This window comes from Podarcis liolepis (genome assembly GCF_965112155.1).
Source record: "Podarcis liolepis genome assembly, chromosome: 3".
Classification (NCBI taxonomy): Eukaryota; Metazoa; Chordata; class Lepidosauria; order Squamata; family Lacertidae; genus Podarcis; species Podarcis liolepis.
The window spans coordinates 124,809,164-124,829,672 of NC_139557.1; the positions used below are offsets into that span (position 1 = coordinate 124,809,164).

The window sequence follows — 20,509 nt, forward strand, 5'->3', positions numbered from 1 at the left end:
CGGGCGCCAGGCGCGGCCAATGCGCGGCGGCCTTCTTGTTGCCTGGCAGCGGGCGAGGGAAGGGCTGGCCTGGCCCGGGGCCCCTGGCGGCGGCGGCGGAGGAGGAGGCGGCGGAGGCAGAGGCAGGTCGGTCGGAGGGAAGCCGCGGGGCGGGCCGGGCCGCATGCAAATGAGGGTCGTGACGGGAACCCCGCCCCTTCGCAACCCCCCCCCCGGCGTGGGAAGAGGAGGGGGGCGGGCAGAGGGGCGGCAGCAGAGCCCAGCCCCCTCGGGATGAGGCCCCCCAGCTCGCCCCCTCTGGGGGCTGCCAGGAAAGGGCGGGCAGACAGGTAGACTGCCCCGGGGCAGGGAGGCTCCGCTCTCGACTGGGCTTCCCAGGACCTGCCCGCCCAGAGGAAGCTTCCTGCCGCCTCCCCTCAGCCTCCTTGCCCGCCCCCCCCCCCCAATTGCATAGCTGTCAACCTTCCCCTTTTTTGCGGGAAATTCCCTTATTCCAGCGCCGTTTCCCGCTGCGCTCTCGGATTGTTAGATACAGTGGTACCTCGGGTTACAGACGCTTCAGGTTACAGACTCCGCTAACCCAGAAATACTACCTCGGGTTAAGAACTTTGCTTCAGGATGAGAACAGAAATCGTGCTCCGGCGGCGTAGCAGCAGCAGGAGGCCCCATTAGCTAAAGTGGTTCTTCAGGTTAAGAACAGTTTCAGGTTAAGTACGGACCTCTGGAACGAATGAAGTACTTAACCCGAGGTACCACTGTATGGGACAGGTGAGGCTGCTGATCCCTTCTTTTCAAATCTGAAAGTTGACAGCTATGCCCAGTTATGATGCCAAGGAGAGAGGGATCCCCATCCTCCCCCGCCTAGTTCCACGCCCCTTTTGCCGGCTCTCCTCTTCCTCTCCCCCCCCCAAGAAAAGCTCCAAGCGGCGCAGCCTTTCCTCGATCCTGCCGATCCATTTCCGTTGCCCTTTTCTGAAACTTTTCCAGCCCCGCAACGTTCTGCTTAAAAGGCACAGCGACCCAAACTGTGCATCATGTTCGCTGTGTCCTTTTGGCCCCGTGGATTTGCTATACTGGCCTTGTTGTGATACTGGCAGGTCTGTTTCCAGCCTCCTTCCTATTCCTGATGACCTTTTCTTTCACAGTTGCAGCAAACCAGGCTGATGTTTTCATTTTGTTGTCCCAGGACAACTTAAGCCTGTTCCCTGATTAGCTGCTGCAAATTCTGGCACTTTCAGTATATATTCAGTATTAATAATAATAATAATAATAATAATAATAAATTTTATTTATCTCCCGCCCTCCCCAGCCAAAGCTGGGCTCAGGGCGGCTAACAACACTAACAACAGTTAAGGGGTTTTGCCCTGAGGTGCATGATAGAATCCTAGATTGTAGAGTTGCAAGGGACCCTGATGATCATCTAGTCCAACCCCCTCAGTTTCATTGAGTTGGATTTGCTGTTCTGCGGTCCAGCCGGTGTCTAAAGATCCTTCTGGAGCTCTGCAGCCGGCTTTGGTTTTCACCACCTTGAAAAGTTGTGTGCCATCCACAAACTGTACTACCTCACTGCTCACTCATAATTCTGGGTAGAAAGCACAGTTCCCAGCTTGGATCCTGGGGGGCAGATAGAGAACACCTCATGCTCTGCTTCCTGCTCCTGCCCCATAGTGCTGGCTGTGCCAGTTTCTCATCTCTGTGGCTGAGTGGAATGGCCTCTTGCAGGACAGGGCCAGCCCTTCTCCATGGAGAGAGGCTCACAACGATGCTGGTGGCTGCACAAGGTTCCTGTTGCTGCCTCTGCCCCCCCCCCCCCCAGCACTAGGTGCCTGGCAGACCCTGCTTCCCCATGACATGTTGTCCCCGGGCTGCTGCCAGCCAGGCAGCCAGACCTGTGCCATTCCAGGGTCTCCTCCTCAGAAACACCAGCTGAGCCTTGTGGCTGGGCAGCCTTCCTGTTGGCAGGCAGGGTGCCCCCTTGGGGATCTGGTTTCCTTCCTAAGCCGAGCCTGGAGCTCTCTGTCAGCGCTGGAGGGGGCCAGAGAGTAAGAGGAGCAGGTGGCCCTGACGGCGATGCTGGTGATGATGATAGTTGTGGTGATGATGGCACAATGGGCCTCCTGCAAGAAGTCTCCCTATTGGCATGCCATTTTCATTCTGGCCCAGTCCTAGAGACCAGTGGGGAGGGAGAGGGGAAAGGGGGTGATGGAGGCTGCCCAGCTGCTCAAATAGTCCCCAACATCAAAGAATCGGACTTGTTTCCCTGGGTGATGTCCTGTATCTAGGTGCTGCTGGACAAAGACGTTACTTTGGTAAGCCTGCTCCCCACAGCAGGTAAATGACCGAGGGTATGTGTTTATGCTTTTGTATTCTGGAGTGTGTAGTGGTCCCCCCCAGTTTTTTTGGGGGGGTTGCAACACCTCCCTTGTTGTGCTTAGGAAGGCCTTCAAGGGAATTGTCTTTTGCAGTACTTGGAGTGTGCCAGAAAAACATCTCAGGTGGTGGGAGAAGAAGGAAAGAGAAGAGAAGATGGGTTTCGTGATTGGCAAGGCCAGAAATAGACTTGTGGGGTTTTTCCCTTAGACTGTGGGCTTCCTCTCCTAGCAGCCTTCTTCCACTAGCAGGACAAGGAAACTGGATTCATTCTGCAGCAACGAGGTGAGGAATTGTGCGCACCAAGTTCAGCTCTTCCCTTCTTCCCTGTAGGAAATCCTCAGAACCACCTGTTGCAAAGAGGAGAATGAGCCCCCTCTGCTGCCGGCGAGGTTACGATGGAGGTGCGCTGCGGTGGCCTCTTGTTCAGCTCCAAGTTTGACTCGGGGAACTTGGCTCATGTGGAGAAGGTGGAGCACCTGGAGGGCGATGGGGACGGTGCCGGGAATGGCGGCAGCGGTGGCAGCAGCACCTCTGCTACCTCCATGGTGTTTGGCACCTCCCTCCCTATTGCTGACTACGAGTTCAATGTGTGGACCAAGCCGGATTGCGGAGACACAGAATACGAGAATGCAAACAGGTAAAGGAGGTACCAGCCCTCTGTGAGGTCTTGCTAGGCACCCGGCATGGGGCTGTCAGGTAAGGCCTTTCTCGCCCAGGTCTTTATACCAGCACTCGTCTCGCTTCCCCTTTGAAATTGGAAGTGCTGAAACTTCTTGGGCTGTTGCTTCCAAAGTCCTCCTCCAAATGGAAGATAACATTGCCTGTGGCTGTGGGTTTCTTTAAAAAATGCTGCTCCTTCTGCTGCCCCTTGCCAAGGCATGCCTGACCCTGGCTCTCTGCTTGCCTGATGCTGCAAAGGTCTTGTAGCTGGCTCCTTCCTGTGAGAGGCGTGGCAGCTTGTCCCCTGGGCCAGGCTTTGCAAATGGCACCCAGCGTGGAGTGTTGGGAGGTTGCATAGCAAATGAGACATCTGGATTCCTTCTCCACCTGGCCTCTCGGGTCAGAGGTGGAGAGGGCCTTGGGCTGATGGGGGGGGGGCAGGACCCCTGCCAGACCCTTCCCTGATTCTCCCGATTGCCTTCACTCCCCAGATCCTGGTTTTACTTTAGCGTGAGGGGAGGAGCCCCAGGCAAGCTGATCAAGATCCACATTGTGAACATGAACAAGCAGACCAAGCTGTACTCGCAGGGGATGGCCCCCTTGGTCAAGACGGTGCCCATCAGGCCTCGTTGGGAGCGCATTCGCGAGCGGCCCGCCTTCGAGGTATCTCTTGGGCAAGACCCTTGGGGAAGGACATTGGACTGGTGTGGGCACGGCCTCTGAAAGCAGCGTGTCACGGGGAAGGGCTTGGCTTTCCCTTGTGGGGAGGACGGGAATCTCTGTGAGACGAGACCAGCTTTGGGCTGCAAATGGCTGGAGAAGGAGGGGATCAAGGAGGTTTCCAGGCTCCAGTCAGTGGAGTTCTGACATTTTGGCTCCCCTGCCTGAAGTCTCCTTCCATCGTCCTTCCAAGGGACCAGAAAGTCGTTTCCTTGCCTGCTTCCGCCTTGCCAAGAGTCGACTGCCTGCTTGGTTTGATTTCAGGCTGTTCTGCTCAGTCACATAGGCGTGCTTGTGTTTATTTGTGTGAGAAAAAGCACGCGAGCTGCCCAGAAAGATGAGCTAGACTCCAGGTTGTGTATGCCAGGCTTCCGTTGGGCTCCCTACTGTCATGCTAGGGAGCAATGGCATGACCCTGAGGCTGGCACTGAGGGCAGCCCCTGGCCTACACCATCCTCCTAACAAGAGTCCCGGATGTTAGCCAGGATCCTTCCCCTCTCTGCCTCCTTTCCCTGGCTCCTTGAATGGGCTCTGAGCAGCGAAATGACCCTCTCCCCACAACAGGCTTTGTTATGACCCTGCCACAAAAGTGTAGGGCAGAGTGCTGAAGGTCAGGAGACCTGGCAGGTGGGCTGTGAACATGGCGTCCATTGCCAGGTATCCGATTCAGGTCGTGGCAGAGAGCAAAGACTCTTCAGCCCAGCCCTGAACAACAGCAGGCTGCGTGTGTTGATTGATGTCTGTCGTGCTCCAGCCACAAGGATTATGCCTGGGCAGTGGCCACTCAGTGCCCGCTTTGTCTCTTTCTTTTCCCCGTACAGATGGTGGAAACCCAATTTGTCCTCTCTTTTGTGCACCGCTTCCTGGACTGCCGAGGTGCCACCACCTTCTTTGCCTTCTGCTACCCCTTCTCATACACAGAGTGCCAGGAAATGTTGGCACAGCTGGATGCCCACTTTGCAGAGTGCAGGCACCTCTCTGCTAGCAGGTGAGCCTGGCCTCTGACACATGGCTGCCCCCCCAACCACCTCCCGCTTGGTCACTGCACACCGGCTCCTGCGAAGTTGGCCAAACTCCTTAGGTGGGGAAGAGTTGGGGTGTTGCCAGGGAGGTTACTGGGGTGCCCTGAGATAGGTCCTTGGTTGGACTGTGGGTCTCTCCCAGGGTTCTGTGTCATGGCAAAGATCCTAGCGGGGACTTTCTGTCTCCCTTTTGGTGCAGACTCTGGCACTGCCTGGAACACTTGGCTCCTTTCCCACCTGTGCTTGTTTGCAGTTCCTTGGTAACCGTCCCCAGGAACTCCCTTTGGCCCTTTCCCTCCTAGCTCCCTGCCCCCCCCCCCAACTTGCTCCTGAAAGCGCTCAGGGGACAGAGCAGCTTTTGCACAAACGCCGCCTTACTTCTGCTGGTTTCTGCTGTGTTGCCTTCCCCCCAGCTGGCTGTTGTTTGAAGATGTGTTTTGTTGTATGTGTTTAGTAGTTCTATGTTGTTCAGGATGCTTTCTTTAATGAGAGAAGGGGGCTCTGAATGCTTTCCACAAAAGTGGAGCCTGCAGGAGCCCTCCTGGGCTGAGGCTGGGCAGGGCTCTTCTTGACCAGCTGCTTTCCTTTGGCCTCTGTTGGCACCTCCTGCCTTGGCAGCACTTGTGGGCAGAAGAATAGCCCTCCTGGGAAAAGGCCTCTCCAGTCCAGAAATGGCTAGCCAGAGCCTCCTTGGCAACCTGGATGCAGGGCATGAATGGAACAGCCATTGCTGGGTGGTGTGAGGGACACGGCTGCTTCTGAGCAGTGCAGATTTCTTCCTTAGTTATCTGAGCTCACTCCGGGACCTGGTCAAGTCCAAAGGAGCATTCCTTAGGCGAACTGAGCGTTGCATGAAGGAGGGTCTGCTCAGCCTGATTTCAGGCTGTTCTGCTGGGGGCCTGCCAGCTGCCTGCCCTTGTATATCTGCAGTGGCCACTGCTAGCGTAGCGGCAAGGACAGAAGCCAGAGTGACAGCAGCAGGGCCCTGTCTAGACAGACTGGCTGGCGAGGCCGGGGACTCTGCCCTTTTGCCAGCCTGCCAGCCTTGGGCATTTGCACTTCCTATGTTGCTCTCCAAGATACCTAGCATGGGCAGGGACCCAAGGGCAAGGCTGGTTTGAATGGGAAGAGGATCCCCACCCCACTGTTCCCGCCTTCTCACCTGAGGCTGCCTTGGTCAGGGGGGGGGGGAAGAGGCTCCATTGGTCTGCTGTTGTTGAGGGAGGCAGGGTTGTGGAGTCAGAACCAGTGAAAGGGGGGTGGGGGTCAGGAGAAGGCGGGAAGACCCTCCCTTCCCATCTAAACTCATGTCCACCATTATAGCACAGTCAGTCGGAAGGCAGGTGCGGACTCTCGGAAGGCGGAGGGGAAGCCGCGACCCACCGCCCACAGAGCGAGGAAATGCCCTAAAGGAGGGCGTTCAAAGGGGAGGAAGGAGGCCCCGCTTCGAGGGACCCCGTAAGTGCTTGCTTTGGTTCCCTTGCAAGGTCCAGGTGGCCCCACTGACAGGGGAGGGGAGCCCCGGGCACAAAGTCAGGCTGCCTTGAGGTCCCTTCTGGACAAGAGCCTGGCTTTGCAGGGGGAGGGAGGAGAAGAGGACAGGAAGCCCCTCTGGCCACCTCTCTCGCCACAGGGATGCGGGAAGGAGCACAAGGGAGGATCCTTGGGATCTTGGAGTGGGAATCAGATCATGGGTGGGAAAGAAGAGGCTTCCTTGCATGCTGGGCAGGCGAAGGGGAGTCTGTGGGAAAGAAGCTTTGAAAAAAGAAAGAGCCTTTAAAAGCAAATCTTCCTTCTGGCCTTGCGGGGCATTGCTGGCTGGGAGAAAAGCTGTCTGCTCTGCTCTCTCCCTGCAGCTCCCTGGACTCCATCTACTACCACCGGGAGCTGCTGTGCTACTCCCTGGACAAGCGGCGCGTGGACCTGCTCACCATCAGCTCCTTCCACGGTCTGCGGGAGGAGAGGGAGGCCCGCCTGGAGAAGCTCTTCCCGGACAAGCACACCCCCCGGCCCCACAGCTTCGTGGGGAAGAGAGTGAGTTGGCTTCTGCCGTCCCCATTGGGCAGAACGCCCCGCCATTGCTGGTGCCCACGAGGGGAGCATGGGGCTTGGGCAGTGCGGCCTGCCCCTGTTTCTGGAAGCCCTTTTGGCCCACATTGCCTCCAGCAGGCACCTCAGTGCTGTCCTTCCTGGTTTGCCTCTTGAGCATCTTCCTCTATGCCTGTGCTTCTCTCTGCAACCGCTACCCCAGTTTCACCCATCCTTTCTGATTTCTGCCTCCTTCCTGCTCTGTGTTGGCTCAAAGTGCCTCAGCGAATCCCATTTCAGTTTCTGCTTCTGGCTCCTGGGTCTTTGTTCCTTCCCTGTTCTCTCTCTGCCTTCCTGACCATCCACATGTGCTTCCTTCTCCTGCCATCCTCTCGCCTTCCTCCTGATCTGTGCCATCCCCAGCTCTGCTCTTCTGAAACAGAGCACAGAAAACCCCTTTTAAAGCTGCCTCTCCCAAGTTTGGATCTGTCAGCCTCCCGCTTTCTCTTTCCTTCTGCTTCTCTTCCCCCTTTCCTCTGGGTGAGGCTGCAGGCAGGAGTGAGCGCCTTCTGACTGATGCCTGGGGATAACTAGTTCCAAAGTGGGGTGGGAATAAATGGTCACACAAGCAGATGGGTGGGCAGGAGGCCTGTTGTGGTAGCTTTGAGAGGAGCAAGAGTCCTTGCAGAGACCCCGGAAGATGTCCAGTTTGGGCAAGGAGCAGATCATCCTCTCTCTCTCTCTCTCTCTCTCTCTCTCTCTCTCTCTTTCTCTCTCTCTCTCTCTCTCTCTCTGTGCCCCCACTGCCCCAGCAGGTGTTCTTCCTAAGCAGCAGGGTGCACCCAGGAGAGACACCCTCCAGCTTCGTCTTCAATGGCTTCCTGGAGTTTATCCTCCGTGAAGAGGACCCTCGAGCCCAGATGCTGCGCCGCATGTTTGTCTTCAAGCTCATCCCCATGCTGAACCCGGACGGAGTGGTGCGGGGCCATTACCGGTGAGTCAAGCCAGCATAAACACAGAGGGGTGGCCAGCCCCAGCTCAAGTCCCAGGCTGGTGGGACAGATCCCTCTACGAAGCCTCTGTCGCTGCAGACTCATGCTGGGTGAAGGCAACTGGCCAGTTCAGTTGGCCTGGAGAGAGGCACTCCTTGGGTGGGGGGTTCCTCTCCCACCCCCCAACCCATCTCAAGGGAGCTGGTGGTGGCTGGTGCTTGTCTCTTCCTGCCTGAGACACCCAAGCGACAGTGTCACCCAGGAGGAAGGCATCTTTGCCCAGCGTGGCTGACCCCTCTGGCTCCCTCTCTTCCCCACAGGACAGATTCCCGTGGCGTGAACCTCAACCGCCAGTATCTGAACCCTGATGCTGATCTGCACCCGGCCGTCTACGGGGCCAAGGCCGTCATGCTCTATCACCACGTCCACAACCGCGTTCAGCCAGGCTCACCCGACTGGCGCGCCTGCGTCCCTCCCCTCGGCACCAAGGCTGCCAACCAGCGCTCCACCCGCAACTGCCCTCCCAGCGAGGAGGCCCCCCTCTCTGAGCTGGAGAAGGCCAACAACCTTCGCAACTGTCCTGGGGATGCTGGCGTCCCCTCGCCTCAGGACCACGAGCCCTCAGAGGCGCCAGGGAGCAAGGACCAGGATGTCTGGATCCTCTCGGAAGACCTGCCTCCCACACACTGTGAGGAGAAAGCCGAGGTCCGCACTCCTCCCGCCCCAGAAGCCATCCCACCGCAGCAGAGTGGCCTGGCCTACTACGTCGACCTGCACGGGCACGCCTCCAAGAGAGGCTGCTTCATGTACGGGAACAACATCTTCGAAGAGGCTCACCAGGTGAGGAGGAAGGGGAGAGCAGCCAGAGGTCCGTGAGTCCACAGTGGGCAAGAAGGGAATGGGGGGCCACAGTCCCAGGCTTGAGGTGTTTGAAGATCCCCCTTCCAAGTCCAGCCAAGGCTCTAGGGCCTCTGACAGAGCAACAGCTACTGCTGCTGTGCTTCCTTCTCTGATTTCTAGGCGCAATCTGGGAGGCCATTGCAGACTTCCTCCCCTTCTTGAGTGTCTCCATTTGGTCTGCTGAGCCTCAGCCTTTTCCTCTCCTGGCCTCTATCATTTGCTGCCTGGGATCCCAACTCCATCAGCTGCATGGGGCATGCTCCCTTCTGCGCATGCCCAGCCAGCTGTTGTGTTGGCCTTGTGGCAGGAGGCTGAGCTGGGCTGGAGAGGGGCAGCTGTCTGCTGGGGGTGGCTGCTGAGTAGCACTGGGGACTGCTGGTGTCAGTTTCACTGGGTGAGCTCAGCTCCCTGTGTCTGAGCGTAGGTGAGAAGCGGCAGACCCAACCTCTGTGGTTGATCTTGCAGGTTGAAAACATGCTCTTCCCCAAGCTCATTGCCATGAACTCTGCTCACTTTGATTTCACGGGCTGCAACTTCTCCGAGAAGAACATGTACGCCAAGGACAAGCGGGACGGGCAGTCGAAGGAGGGCAGCGGGCGCGTGGCCATCTACAAGGCCTTGGGCATCATTCACAGGTGAGCAGAGGACACAGCCTCACCGACAGACCAGCCTCTTACGCCTTCTGCTCCGCACCTGCCTTCAGACAGCTTCAGAATATGAAAGATTCTGCCTCCGTAAAGAGAGACCCCTTCTAGCTCAGCTCAGAGCTGATTTGGACCATGGAATAAATATGGTCGGGAGCATCAGTCCCCACCTCCTTTGAGAGCCGCTCATTAGAGGATCCTGGCAGAATAGGCAGGCGGGGAGAGTTGGGTGGCTAAAGTAGTTTTGCATCCATAGTGGCAGTGCTGGCTGAGGGCAGGAGTGCTGGATGAGGCCCCGTTCATTGTGGATCGGAGTCCGCATTTGGGCAGAGGTAGAGTGTTGGTTAGGGTGGTTATATTCCAACCTGTCTTTCTGGCCTGGGGGCAGCAGGGACTCCTCCTCTTTCTCCTCCTCCTCCTCCTCGGTCCAAAGTTAGCCCTCTTCCCCTCCACCGTTAAGGCCTGGTACTTGGTGGTTCCTAAACACTGCCTGGTGGAAATGTCTTTTATCCTACCAGGCTGCTTCTTGGTGTAGGATCATTTTTAAAAAGGGGGGGGGGGAGCCTGTGGTGAGCATGTCAGTGGAGCTGGGTGTCCACAGGAACACGTTTTATTGATAACATTCACAAGAATTGAATTGCTGTCTTTTAAACTGTGTGTGTTTTTGTAACACGCGTAGAGACATTTGCAGGAGGCGACCTATAACCCCTCTGTTCCTTCTAGCTACACGCTGGAGTGCAATTACAACACGGGACGGTCTGTCAACACAGTTCCAGCCGCTTGTCACGATAACGGGCGGGCGACCCCCCCTCCTCTGCCAGCATTCCCCTCCAAATACACAGTGGAGCTCTTTGAGCAGGTATCAGCCTCCCCCGCCCCCCCCTTTATTAGATGAGCTTTGTGCGGGTGTCAGTGGGTGCATAATTCCAGGGACTTGCCCCCGGGGCGGATGGGGCTTGCCTGAGTGGTTTTGGTCAGGCAAAAGAAGGCTGCCTTGGCCACAGCAGCAGCAGCAGCAGCAGCAGCAAGTCTTCCTCTCTTAGCTGTGTTGCCTGCGAGAGCCGTGATTGTGCCTGGGGCCTCACAGTGCTCAGGACTTCCTGGTGTCTCCCTGTGCCCAGGTGGGAAGGGCCTTGGCCATCGCAGCGCTGGACATGGCCGAATGCAACCCCTGGCCCCGGATCGTCCTTTCCGAACACAGCTGCCTTAGCAACCTCCGTGCCTGGATGATGAAGCATGTGCGCAGCATGAGGGGCGTGGCCGGCTGCTCCCGGAGGAAGGGGGCCAAGACTCCTCCCAAGGGGACCAAGTACGGAGGCTGGGGAGAGGCCGGTGGGGTGACGCCAGGGCTCCCAGGGTCCCTTCCAGCAGGCCTTGCTGCTCTAGTCAGGATGCAGGACTTGGCTTATCTCCCACAAGCCCCTGGGGCCCTGCTGCTCTTCTGCGCCTGCTGCCGCCAAAGCCTCTTCCTCCTGGTCCCATCGAAGGCTCAGGAGGAGGAGGAGAACCAGAGCAGACCTTTTGCCAAGCAGGCAGTAGAGCAGGCGGAAGCCCCTCTCCCCAGAGGATTGTCGTAGAATCATAGCATTGTAGGGTTGGAAGGGATCCCAGGGGCCATCTAGTCCAACCCCCTGCAGTGCAGGAACTACTGCTAAATCTCATTTTTGGGTGGCCCACTCAGTCACCTTCAGGTTGCGAGGCTTGAAACAGCAGTTTTCAAATGGGGCGGATATGTCTTAGCATGGAGGGGACAGGCTTGGTCTGAAGCATAGCATTGGATCCCAGTCAGATTTTGCAGAAAGAAGCCTCCTTTTCCCTAGCCCTGGCTCCCTGTGGTGGGCTTCCCAGGGGTCAAAGAGGGTCCATTTTACTCTTTTGGAACCAGCGTGACATAAATGCCCCCAACCACAGGGACGGCTGGCAATGTGCAACTGCGCGGATTTAAATATTGGAGGGGGAAGGGAGAGAACGCGCATTTGTGCCCATTGCCCACGTACTTCTTTCCAGCAGGATAGAGGGACTGAGAGGCTAAAGGGTAGATATTGAGGAGGGATGGTGTCGTGTTGCAAGACAGAGTCAGTGATGGAGGCCTGGGTGGGGGGAATCCCCACCCGTGCCCCTATTCAGACACCTTGAGAAATGAAGCCTGGTGCGTCAGAGGCTGCCTCTTCCTGGGCCACCTCGCAGGGCGGGCGCGCTGGGTTTCTGCCCCGGCGGTGACGCCTCCCTTTGGCCTTCCCTCCCAGCGGGGTGTCTGCCTCCAGCTCCGATAACTCCCTCTGCCGAGGCCGCAGCTTCAGCAACGGGAGCAGCAGCAACCAGCAGGCGGCGTCCCCGCAGGTCAAGACCTCGCCCAGCTTCACCTTCAGCTGCTCCCACCCCGACGGCCCCCTGGGCCTGGGCCAGGGCCCCCCGAAAGGTGCCTCAAGGGTGCTGGCGCTCGTGCGAGGTAAGCTCTGCGGAGGATCCGTGCTGGGCGCAATCCGGAGGATCTGGGAGTGGCTGCGCTGGCAGAAGTGACGGCCTTGCAAGAACCTCGCCTTTTCTCTTTCTGTCTCCCTCCCTCCCTCTTTCTCGTGAAATAAAAGTGTTCCACAATAGATCCCAGTCATCCTGTGAGAGCTGGCCCCCAGTCAACCCGAGCCCCCCGCCCTGCTCTCTGAACCGAGGGGAACCCCAGGCTTCAGGGGACCTGTGGGGGTCTTATGTAGAGCGCTGGGCAGAGGCCTGTGCTGCTGCTGCTGCTGGTGGTGGTGGCGCTACTCCTGAGGAAGCGGCAGGTGAGCTGGGCCTGCAGGGAAGGAGGGAGCTCTCCAGCAGCAGGGCGCCTGCTAGGGAGGGGGGCGTTTCTCCCAGGCCAGCCACCGTGTGGCCACGTTCCTCTCCCACGCTTCTGCAAGAAGCTCAGGGTGCTTCCATGAGGCGAGGCGAAGCCGTTTGCCTTGGGCTCCCTGCCATTGCCCCACTGCCAGCCCCACCTGCACCAACGCCCCCTTGCCATCCCGGCTACTGCTGCATTGTGGCACTGTAGATGCCACGGCAGGTGAGGGTGCAATGGTAGGGGCAGGGGAGCAGTGGTGTTGAGCATTTTGCCCACAAAAACATCCTGGGCCACCCCTGGCCTTTGGGATCCTTTGTAGCCCTGTGAGTCAGATTATGCCAAGAGTAATTTGATTGAGGCCGCCCAGTGAGCTGCTTTGTGCCCAGGCAAAGATGAGAGCCTCTCCCTGCCAAGGCCCAACCGTCCTCCATCACCAGCTCTGCTGCCTCCAAGGTGACCCAGCCAGCTGCCCCCGTGGATTAGCTGCCTTCCTCCCTCCCTCAGTCGAGGAGTTCAGCCGGGGGTCAGTGGGGCTGATAGAGCACCATCAGGCAAGAGTCACCTCGAGAAGAAGATAATTGTGTGCTGAGAAATGACCTGGGCAAAGCACAGGCAGGCAGCCGAGTGTGGCTTCAGCAGCCCTAGCACTGCTGCAGAGATGCCCCTCTCTCTTTCCTCCTCCTCCTCCTCCTGCTGCTGAAGGAAGGATAGAGATAGCCTGGATAGAGAGAGAGAGAGATATATATAATGCAGTCGCTGAATGCATTAAAGGATTGTGGGATTTGTGCCCCCACCCACCCCAAGGAAAGCTTCCGGTTGGGGAGTGTATCAGGAGGGGCGGGGCTCACCACCTTGTAGCTCGGCAGGTGCAGCAACCTGCTGCTGTTCCCTGCCTCCCCCACAAAACGGGCTTATCCCTGGGCTGAGGTTGGAGGCCCTCAAAAGGGCCGCTGCCTCTCCCCACTGCTGCCCCCGTTCTCGGTGGTGTGTGGTGCCCGACAGCCCTCCACTGTGCAGGTGCTTTGGGCTCCCTTGGGGCAGCAGATAGGTGGCACAGATCTGCCCCCCCCCAAGTGAACGGAACAGCCGCACTCTCAAGAACTGGCCTTTGTTGGAGACAAGAAAATGGATTTCCCCCACCCCTGGCTTCTTCTGAGCAAAATGTGTCCAAGCCCTGTGAAGGAGGGGAGGTGCATGATGGGGCCACCCTGCTGCCCCCTCGCAGAACTCGGCTTTGCCTTGTCCTTTCTCCCCGCTCAGAGTCGCGCGGCCAGGAGAAGCGCCGTCACCAGCACCAGTCCTTGCTGCGAGCAGCAGTGAGCAACATCCAGGCGCCCCCACCTCTCTCTTCTTCCACCAGGACGGCCTCTCACCTCCAGCTGCCGACCGGCCTCGGCTCCTGCCCCCTCCCAGCCCCCCTCAACATGACAGGTGCGTCTTCCTTCGTTCAACCCAGCCTGACTAAAGGCCGCCTTGGCAACACAAGTGTGAGCCCCTTGGCTGCTGGAGCAAGCCTGGGGCAGAGGCCGGCATGCCACTCCAAAACTGGCCCCTTCCTGCCGGTTCTCAGGTGCCGCCCATGCCGGAGTCAGGCGAGAGAGGGAAGCAGCAGAAACAGGGAACTTCTTGCCTTCCTTTCTCCTACCAAAAGTCCCCAGTCAGTTGGGAGGTGGTGATAAAAGAATTAGAGACCCAAGGTGTGTATTTCTGATCTTAATAGTTTCAGAGGTGTAGAAGCGACTTCTTACTAGACCGGGGACTGCCTCCCAGTTCCTGCTCTCCTTCCCAGCACAGCCCCTGACTCAGCTGTGTCCTGCATGGGCGGCCGGCAGGCACAGAGCTTAACCCTTGGTGCTGCTTCCTTCCTTAGCTTGCTTACCCTGGGGAAGAGAAGGAAAGGCAGGCAGGAGAGCGGCCTTCAAGGAGGCCTGCAGATGAAGCATCTTCTCTGTTGCTTCTCCAGGGGGCAAGACTAGGATCTGTGGGGTCTGTCCCCACCCGAGTCGCAGCATCACGTTCTTAGTGATTTCTTGTTAAGTGTGCCCCCTGCTTTTCACCTCATCTGGGTCTCATGCTGCTTTCAAAGTATTAAAATGTGTAATTTCTTTTTTCCAGTTGTAACACTTTAAATATTTGACAATGAGTAACAGTTGAAGCTGCTTCTGCCTGGGACCCTACTAAGGATTCTGGCCAGAAATTTGCATTGCTGCCCAGGGGTGGTGGAACACGAGGACACAAAGTGACTGAGAAAACCCAGCATTGCAACTGTATTCCGTGTTAGCGTGTAGAACTCAAGCCTTTCATTTTTTTATCCTTTAAAAGGGGTGGCCAGTAGTGCAGTCAGATAATGTCAAACTTCAGACTTAATGGTTTTAGAAGAGGGAGCTCTTCAGAGAACGCCCTGCCCAGATGGCAGCAGGGGGAGGTGGCACATGCAACCCTCCAGATATTGTCAGATTCTGATCTCTCCTCAGCCCGTGGCCTGGCATGATGGGAACTGCAGTCTAGCATCCCTCGGTGGGCCACAGATTAGCCATACACACCAGTGTTTTCTATTCCCTTGCAAACTGACCCAGGGCGAGGGCCTTGGTGGGAGAGCCTTTTCTCAGGCTGGGGCAAAGGAGCAGAGATGGAGGCTCTGGCGCAGTTTTGGCACTGGGGGTGGGAGCTGCTCAGAAAAAGCCAGCAGAAGATAGCAGCGGGAAGCCAGCAGCAGCTCCTGCCCCTGCAAGGGGGGGGGGGCAGGTAGGCAAGCCAGCTGTTTGACCCACTTTCGTCACTGAGGCCTGGAATTGTTCCAGGTGGAGAAAGGGATGTGGCAGGCTCTCCCAAGACCAGCCTGCTGGATCAGGCCAGTGGCCCATCTAGTCCACCATCCTGTTCTCGCAGTGGCCAACCCCTCAGCGGGGTCTGAGCCCAAGAGCCCCCTCCCCTCCTGTTGCTTCCAGCAAGTCATACTCAGAAGCATCGCTGCCTCTCTGGAGCTTGGCATTCAGCCTGAGCACTTTTGCTTTGGGCCATTATTTGGAAGATTTGCTGACCTATAACAAGGGGATTTCTCCATAATTTCTGGGGCTTTGGTTGAGGGTACAACCAGTCCCAGAGCCTTGTGGTACAGTCATACCTCGGGTTGAAATTGCTTCAGGTTGAGCATTTTCGGGTTGCGCTCCACGGCGACCCGGAAGTAACGGAACACGTTGCTTCTGGGTTTAGCCGCTCACGCATGCGCAGACGGTCAAAATGACATCACGCGCGTGCGCTGAAGCAGCACACGCGTGGGTTGCGTTTGCTTCAGGATGCGAACGGGGCTCCGGAATGGATCCCGTTCGTATCCAGAGGTACCACTGTATATGCAAGGACCAATATTCTCGGGGGATCAATCACCCCATCCTCCCTGACAAACCTTGGAGCTTGTGTTGCTGCTTCCTGGAGGCTGGTTAGGCAGAGGACAGCAGAAACTGGTCCCTCCTGCCAAGAAGGGCTCCCATGGCCTGGCTAGTGGCCTCTCTCCTTGTGCTGTGGGGCAGCAGAACCCTTTGCCAGCCAGTCCTTGTAACCTCTTGCTGCCTCCAGGGATGTTCATCTCCCTCTCTCCCTCTCTCGTTGGTCATGCAGGGCCTGGCTGCAATGGACTGCAGGAGGCAGAGCACCCCAGTGAGGAGCAGAAACCGCCTCCGCCTTGTGGCCTAGCCTTGCTGCAGGTAAAGGGGCAGAGGTTAAACAGGTGGGTGGGCTGGACTCAGCTCCTCGCTTGCAGCTGGACTGCGGCCCTGAGCCAGAAGTTATGGGCAGCAGTCCTCTTTTGCAACCAGAAAGCAAGAGGCAACGCGGGCCTTGATTTACGTCCCCCTCCTCCCCAAACTAAGGCTCCCCGTTGCCTGTGGCTGCTCCACTGCCCCCTCACCCACTGCTCATGGCAGCTCAAGGAAGCCTGGCAGCCTCTGACTTCTCTTTCTTTGGCAGAATATTTCAAGGCGGCTGAACAGCGAGCAGCTCTCAGAGACACCCAGGTAATGGCTGCAACATAGCAGACAGTGAAAGCACCAGGGGGGGGGGCAGAGAGTGCACTGACCCCCCTGCTGTGCTTGAGGTGGAACAAGCAAGAGAGCAGGGAAACAGAGCCTGCCTCGGCCGCTTGGAAGTTCATCCCTCCCCAGGAAGCGAGGCAGACATTTGGGCTGCTGCTCAACATTCCCCAGTTCTCTTGCCTGAGTGGCTTGGCTGCTGAGCCCCCTCCTAGCCTCGCCTTCTTCCCACAGGCTGGAAATACTGATGCCTCGGCCGAGCCGGATCCCCATCCGCAGGAGACCGGCTGCACAGTCCCAGCACCTGCTCAGGCTCAATGGCTGCAGTGAGGACTCCTCCCTCAAGGTGTGGAAATATGCCCCCTCACAGCTGCCAGCTCAGAGTTCCCTGCCAGGTAGGCTCCTCTGCTAAGTGCCCGGGGGGAGGAGATGCCCTGTGCCCAGGCCTGCTGGACTTCCAGAGACGGCACCTTGGCAGGCTTCAGCTCCCTCATTTCCTGGGTCAGACAGCAGCATAAGACACACCTGCTGCTGGATCAGACCTTCTGGTCCAGCATCCCGATCTCACAGTGGCAACCAGGTGCCTGTGAGAAGCCTCCAAGTTACAGAGCACAGTGTCATTCTCCCTCAAAGCACCTAGTAGGTCAGGTTGGTTGCCTAGTTATTAACCACTGACGGCTTATCCTCCATGAATTCCTACACGCCCAGCCAGTCACTGTCTTCCACAGGAGGGGACACCTGCAGAGATACTATTGCACCAGGAGGTCCAATCCGTAGTGTCAGAATTGGGCCTTCAGTGTAGCAGCATCCGCTCCTTGGAACTCCCTGTCATATATCAGGCACATTTTCTTCCTTTTTTAACACAAGCCTTTCAAGTGGAGGCTTTTACTCCAGCTGGTATCTGTTTCAGAACTGAATGGATTTATATATGCATTGCTTTAAACTATTTTTCTGTGTGTAAGCTTTTTTATATATATGCAAGTGTTTTAGCTTTGTGTGTGTGTGTGTGTATGCACACACACACACTTGTTCCGTTTGCTTTTACTGCATAGTAAACCACTTTGGGGTGCCTTGTAGAGAAGGAACCCATAAATGAAACAATTTGTCCAGTAGTCTCCTTTTAAAGCCACCTGCAATATAGGTGAACGTCACCTTTTGTAGTCCCAAAACATCTGGAGGGCTGAGTTTGCCTATGCCTGCTCTAACATGTCCCTCCTTAGAATGGGGGCTGCAAGTTCCCAGAGCTGATGAGGCTTTTAACTTATTCTAAACTTTCTATGGTATTACTGTACGGTTTTGTTTTATATTGTTGTAAATTGCTGCAGTATATTTGTGTGATACAGAGGTGTATATATATATATATATATATAAAGAAAGTGGTATCCAGCATCATCTAGTCTAAGCAGCCCCTTCTGATTCAGGAGTGCCACCCTGACAGCATCCCTGGCAGGCTGCCCTCCCCCCCCCCCGCCTATTGACCAGCTAATTCCTGTTAGACTAACCTCCTGCGAAGCCTCCTCCCTCCCGTGTTTCCGCCTTTTCCCCTAGTGGAGTTGCTCCTGCTGCTGATGGTCTGCTCTCCTTGCAGAGTTTCCGCTGGACGTTCCGGAGCTGACGGTCACGGGGGGTCAGAGGGAAGAGCCGCTTTTTCTGTGCAACCCCCCCGACGTCTTGCTGGACGAGGTATGGCTCCCCTGCAGCCGCTGCCCTCCCCTAGAGCCCCCGCCCTGTAGGCCGAAGAGGAAGAAGAAGCCAAAGCGCATCCACCGCGGCGTAGGCAGCGCCCACCCTCCCCCTTGAAGCAGCTCGGGGGGCAGCCTTGCCCCGACGGTGACGCCGCTCGCCTCCCCCCTGAGCCAGATCTCTCTGTTGCAGCACATCCCGGGGAAAGCAGATCCCCCCCAGCTCACCTACCACAAGATCCTGTCTTTCTGCACAGAGGCCTGATCCGCCAGGGGGGCCGGAGCAGCTGCGGCCCACCTGTTCCAGCGCCTCCGCAGCCGCCCCGCAGCAGCACGCCAGCGACATGTCGACGACACCGACGCCTCCCCCCGTGGTGCGCCAGAGACCGCCCGAGACACCCTCCCCGCTGGCGGCGTCCGGCGAGCGCTCGCCCCGGCCTCCCCCCAGCCCTCCCCCCCGCCCCTGCCCCTTCAAGCCCAAGCTGCTCTTTGGGACTCGCCAGCCCATGGTCCTGGCTCTGAGGCGCCTCTCTGCCTACGGGGGGCCGCTCTCTCCCAGCGGCGGCCAGCTACACAAGGCGCCGCCCAGGGCCTAGCTGGGGATCCACCTCCACTGCCTTGCGGACCAGCTGGCCTGGGAAGGAGCCCCTGGGAAAGACCAGCCTTGCCCCCCCCCACCCGGCCCTCCCCGCAGCAGCTGTGTACATAGTTGGTTACTGGCTCGGAAGCTATTTTTTGACAGGAGATTTGTCTTGTGAACATGTTTCTATTAATAAATTTCGTTTGACAAAATGAAACCAAAAAGACAACAACCGGCGGGTGTCATGGGCGGCGTCTGCAGGGGCCTTGTGGACTCAGAGGGGTGTCGGGGGGGCGTCACTCCAGCCATGGCTTCCCTGCTTGGTGGTGGCGGCTCCTGAGGGTGGGAAGAGAAACGGGGAGAGGTGAGGGGGCGGCGGGGGGCTTCTGGAGCTCACCTCTGCAGAGGAGACACCTTGGCCTCTTTCTCCGGCAGAGATTCAAGGAGCGAGCCTGACTCCTTTGCATTCCCAACTTAGCCAGAACTCAGAACTCCTTGCGGGGGCCAACTGGGTGCCTGCGAGAAGCCAGCAAGCGGGACTCGTGCCCAAGAGCGCTCCCCCCTTCCCCCCCCCCCGCCATGGTCTCCAGCAGCTGGGTCTCACAAGCCTGCCTGCCTGCCTGCCTGCAAGAGAATTGGAGGCAGAGAATCGCCAGGGCAGCTATAGACTGTGACCCCCCTCTGGCTATGAATTCGTCCCCCCCCCGCCCCCCCCCTTGGTACCTGTCCTCCTGGCGCGGCTCCTCCGGGGCGTCACTCCTGCCTCTTGGGGTTGTTGACGGCCACGTAGTGATAGAGGACGACCAGCAGGAAGAGCGAGACGCCCAGCATGTTGGCGAAGATGGCCAGCTGCACGTCCGTCACCATCCTGCGGGGGGGGGGGGGGGAGAGGGAGGGGGGAGAGGGTCAGGCGGGGCGAGCAGGGGAGGGGAGGGGAGGGGGCGGCGGGGGGGGAGTCTCCTCACCTGGCGGATCCCGATCCCTCCCTCGATCTCTCGGTCCGGCGATCGCGGAGACACGTCTGCCCAGCTCCAGCCGCGGCGCCTGGTGGGAAACGGGCCGGACGTCCGGCGACAACGCTCTACCCCGCGCCCGCTCTAGGAGGACAGGAATGACTGGGGACTACAATTCCCATCATTCCTAGCCACGGGTCCTGTTAGCAAAGGGGTGTGGGAGTTGTAGTCCCGAAACATCCCATGCTCTCGCTCTGCCCTCCGCTCTGGCCCTCGGCTACTCTATGCTCCGCCTCTCTCTCTCTCTTTCGCCCCCTGCGGGCAGAGTCCGGCAGCGCCTTCCGCCTCCGCGCCGGGCGAAGGGGCCGCGGCTCTGGGGCGCCCCCTGGCGGAGGCGAGGGACGGGAACGGGGCTCCCCGCCGCGCGCCCTTCCCGGCCCCGAGTCGCCCGTCGCATTCCTGCACGGGAGGCCCGCCCCGCACATTCACACGTGACGCTCAGCCCGCGTGTCAGGCGTGCAAGGCGCTGCCCGGGCCGAAGAAGAGCGCCCAGGGAAGAGCCCAGGGCCTCTTGCAAGGAGTGGCTCCGGGCACCGGCCTTCTGCCCGCAGGGCTGCCGCTCCTCCCTCGCCTGGGCTCTGCTCCTTCGCTCCCTTCTAGACCCTGGGATGCCGCCCCCCCCCGCCTTCCTTGAGGTTTGGCAGGCAGGAGCTTCCGAACCCCACATCAGCGGACCCCCCCCCCCGCTGCTCTTGCTGGTCCTTCTGGCGGGGCTGACCCCGAATCCACCTCGGCACCTCCCTCCCCTTCGGAGGTTGAGCTGCCTACATTGCGGGGGCTGGACTAGATGGCCTTTGGGATCCCTTCCAACTCTGTTGTTGTTGAGTCGTTTAGTCGTGTCCGCCTCTTCGTGGCCCCCTGGACCAGAGCACGCCAGGCCCTCCTGTCTCCCACTGCCTCCCTCATGCTGGTAGCTTCGAGAACACTGTCCCACCATCTCGTCCTCCGTCGTCCCCTTCTCCTTGTGCCCTCCATCTTCCCCAACATCAGGGTCTTTTCCAGGGAGTCTTCTCTTCTCATGAGGTGGCCAAAGTCTTGGAGCCTCAGCT

At 58.3% G+C, this 20,509-nt stretch overlaps 2 protein-coding genes across 22 annotated transcripts; one reads left to right on the forward strand and one right to left on the reverse strand.

Moving 5' to 3' along the window:
* Positions 1-12: 12 nt before the first annotated feature.
* On the forward strand, positions 13-18,671 carry AGBL5 (AGBL carboxypeptidase 5). Of its 21 annotated transcripts, none has more exons than XM_083494151.1 (19): positions 13-110; positions 2,704-3,010; positions 3,525-3,696; positions 4,575-4,741; positions 6,099-6,233; positions 6,632-6,809; positions 7,619-7,797; positions 8,116-8,635; positions 9,161-9,330; positions 10,063-10,198; positions 10,461-10,648; positions 11,586-11,788; positions 11,928-12,119; positions 13,421-13,591; positions 15,776-15,861; positions 16,124-16,170; positions 16,420-16,580; positions 17,774-17,868; positions 18,061-18,671. In XM_083494151.1, the coding sequence occupies exons 2-19, from the start codon at positions 2,769-2,771 to the stop codon at positions 18,130-18,132; spliced, it is 3,114 nt and encodes a 1,037-aa protein (XP_083350277.1). In that variant the 5' UTR covers positions 13-110; positions 2,704-2,768; the 3' UTR covers positions 18,133-18,671. The 21 variants fall into 21 exon arrangements, 19 of the variants coding, with proteins under 19 accessions (XP_083350277.1, XP_083350289.1, XP_083350281.1 ...); XM_083494159.1 differs by having other exon boundaries at positions 50-126; positions 17,734-17,868; XM_083494150.1 differs by having other exon boundaries at positions 62-126.
* Positions 18,611-19,516, reverse strand: OST4 (oligosaccharyltransferase complex subunit 4, non-catalytic). The gene is made up of 3 exons (XM_083494981.1): positions 19,413-19,516; positions 19,171-19,315; positions 18,611-18,783 (listed from the first exon to the last, which is right to left on the reverse strand). Exon 2 carries the CDS (start codon positions 19,312-19,314, stop codon positions 19,201-19,203), a length of 114 nt encoding a protein of 37 aa, XP_083351107.1. The 5' UTR covers position 19,315; positions 19,413-19,516; the 3' UTR covers positions 18,611-18,783; positions 19,171-19,200.
* Between the last annotated feature and the right edge of the window lie 993 nt (positions 19,517-20,509).

What these genes read in the sequence shown, in the direction of transcription:
- AGBL5 (XM_083494159.1), top strand. Translation starts at nt 2,769, where the DNA reads ATGGAGGTGCGCTGCGGTGGCCTCTTGTTCAGCTCCAAGTTTGACTCG. An exon ending in GGTGCTGGCGCTCGTGCGAG is followed by an intron (nt 11,789 to 11,927) that starts GTAAGCTCTGCG and finishes GTGAAATAAAAG; the next exon opens with TGTTCCACAATAGATCCCAG. An exon ending in CCGACGTCTTGCTGGACGAG is followed by an intron (nt 17,869 to 18,060) that starts GTATGGCTCCCC and finishes TCTCTGTTGCAG; the next exon opens with CACATCCCGGGGAAAGCAGA.
- OST4 (XM_083494981.1), bottom strand. Translation starts at nt 19,314, where the DNA reads ATGGTGACGGACGTGCAGCTGGCCATCTTCGCCAACATGCTGGGCGTC.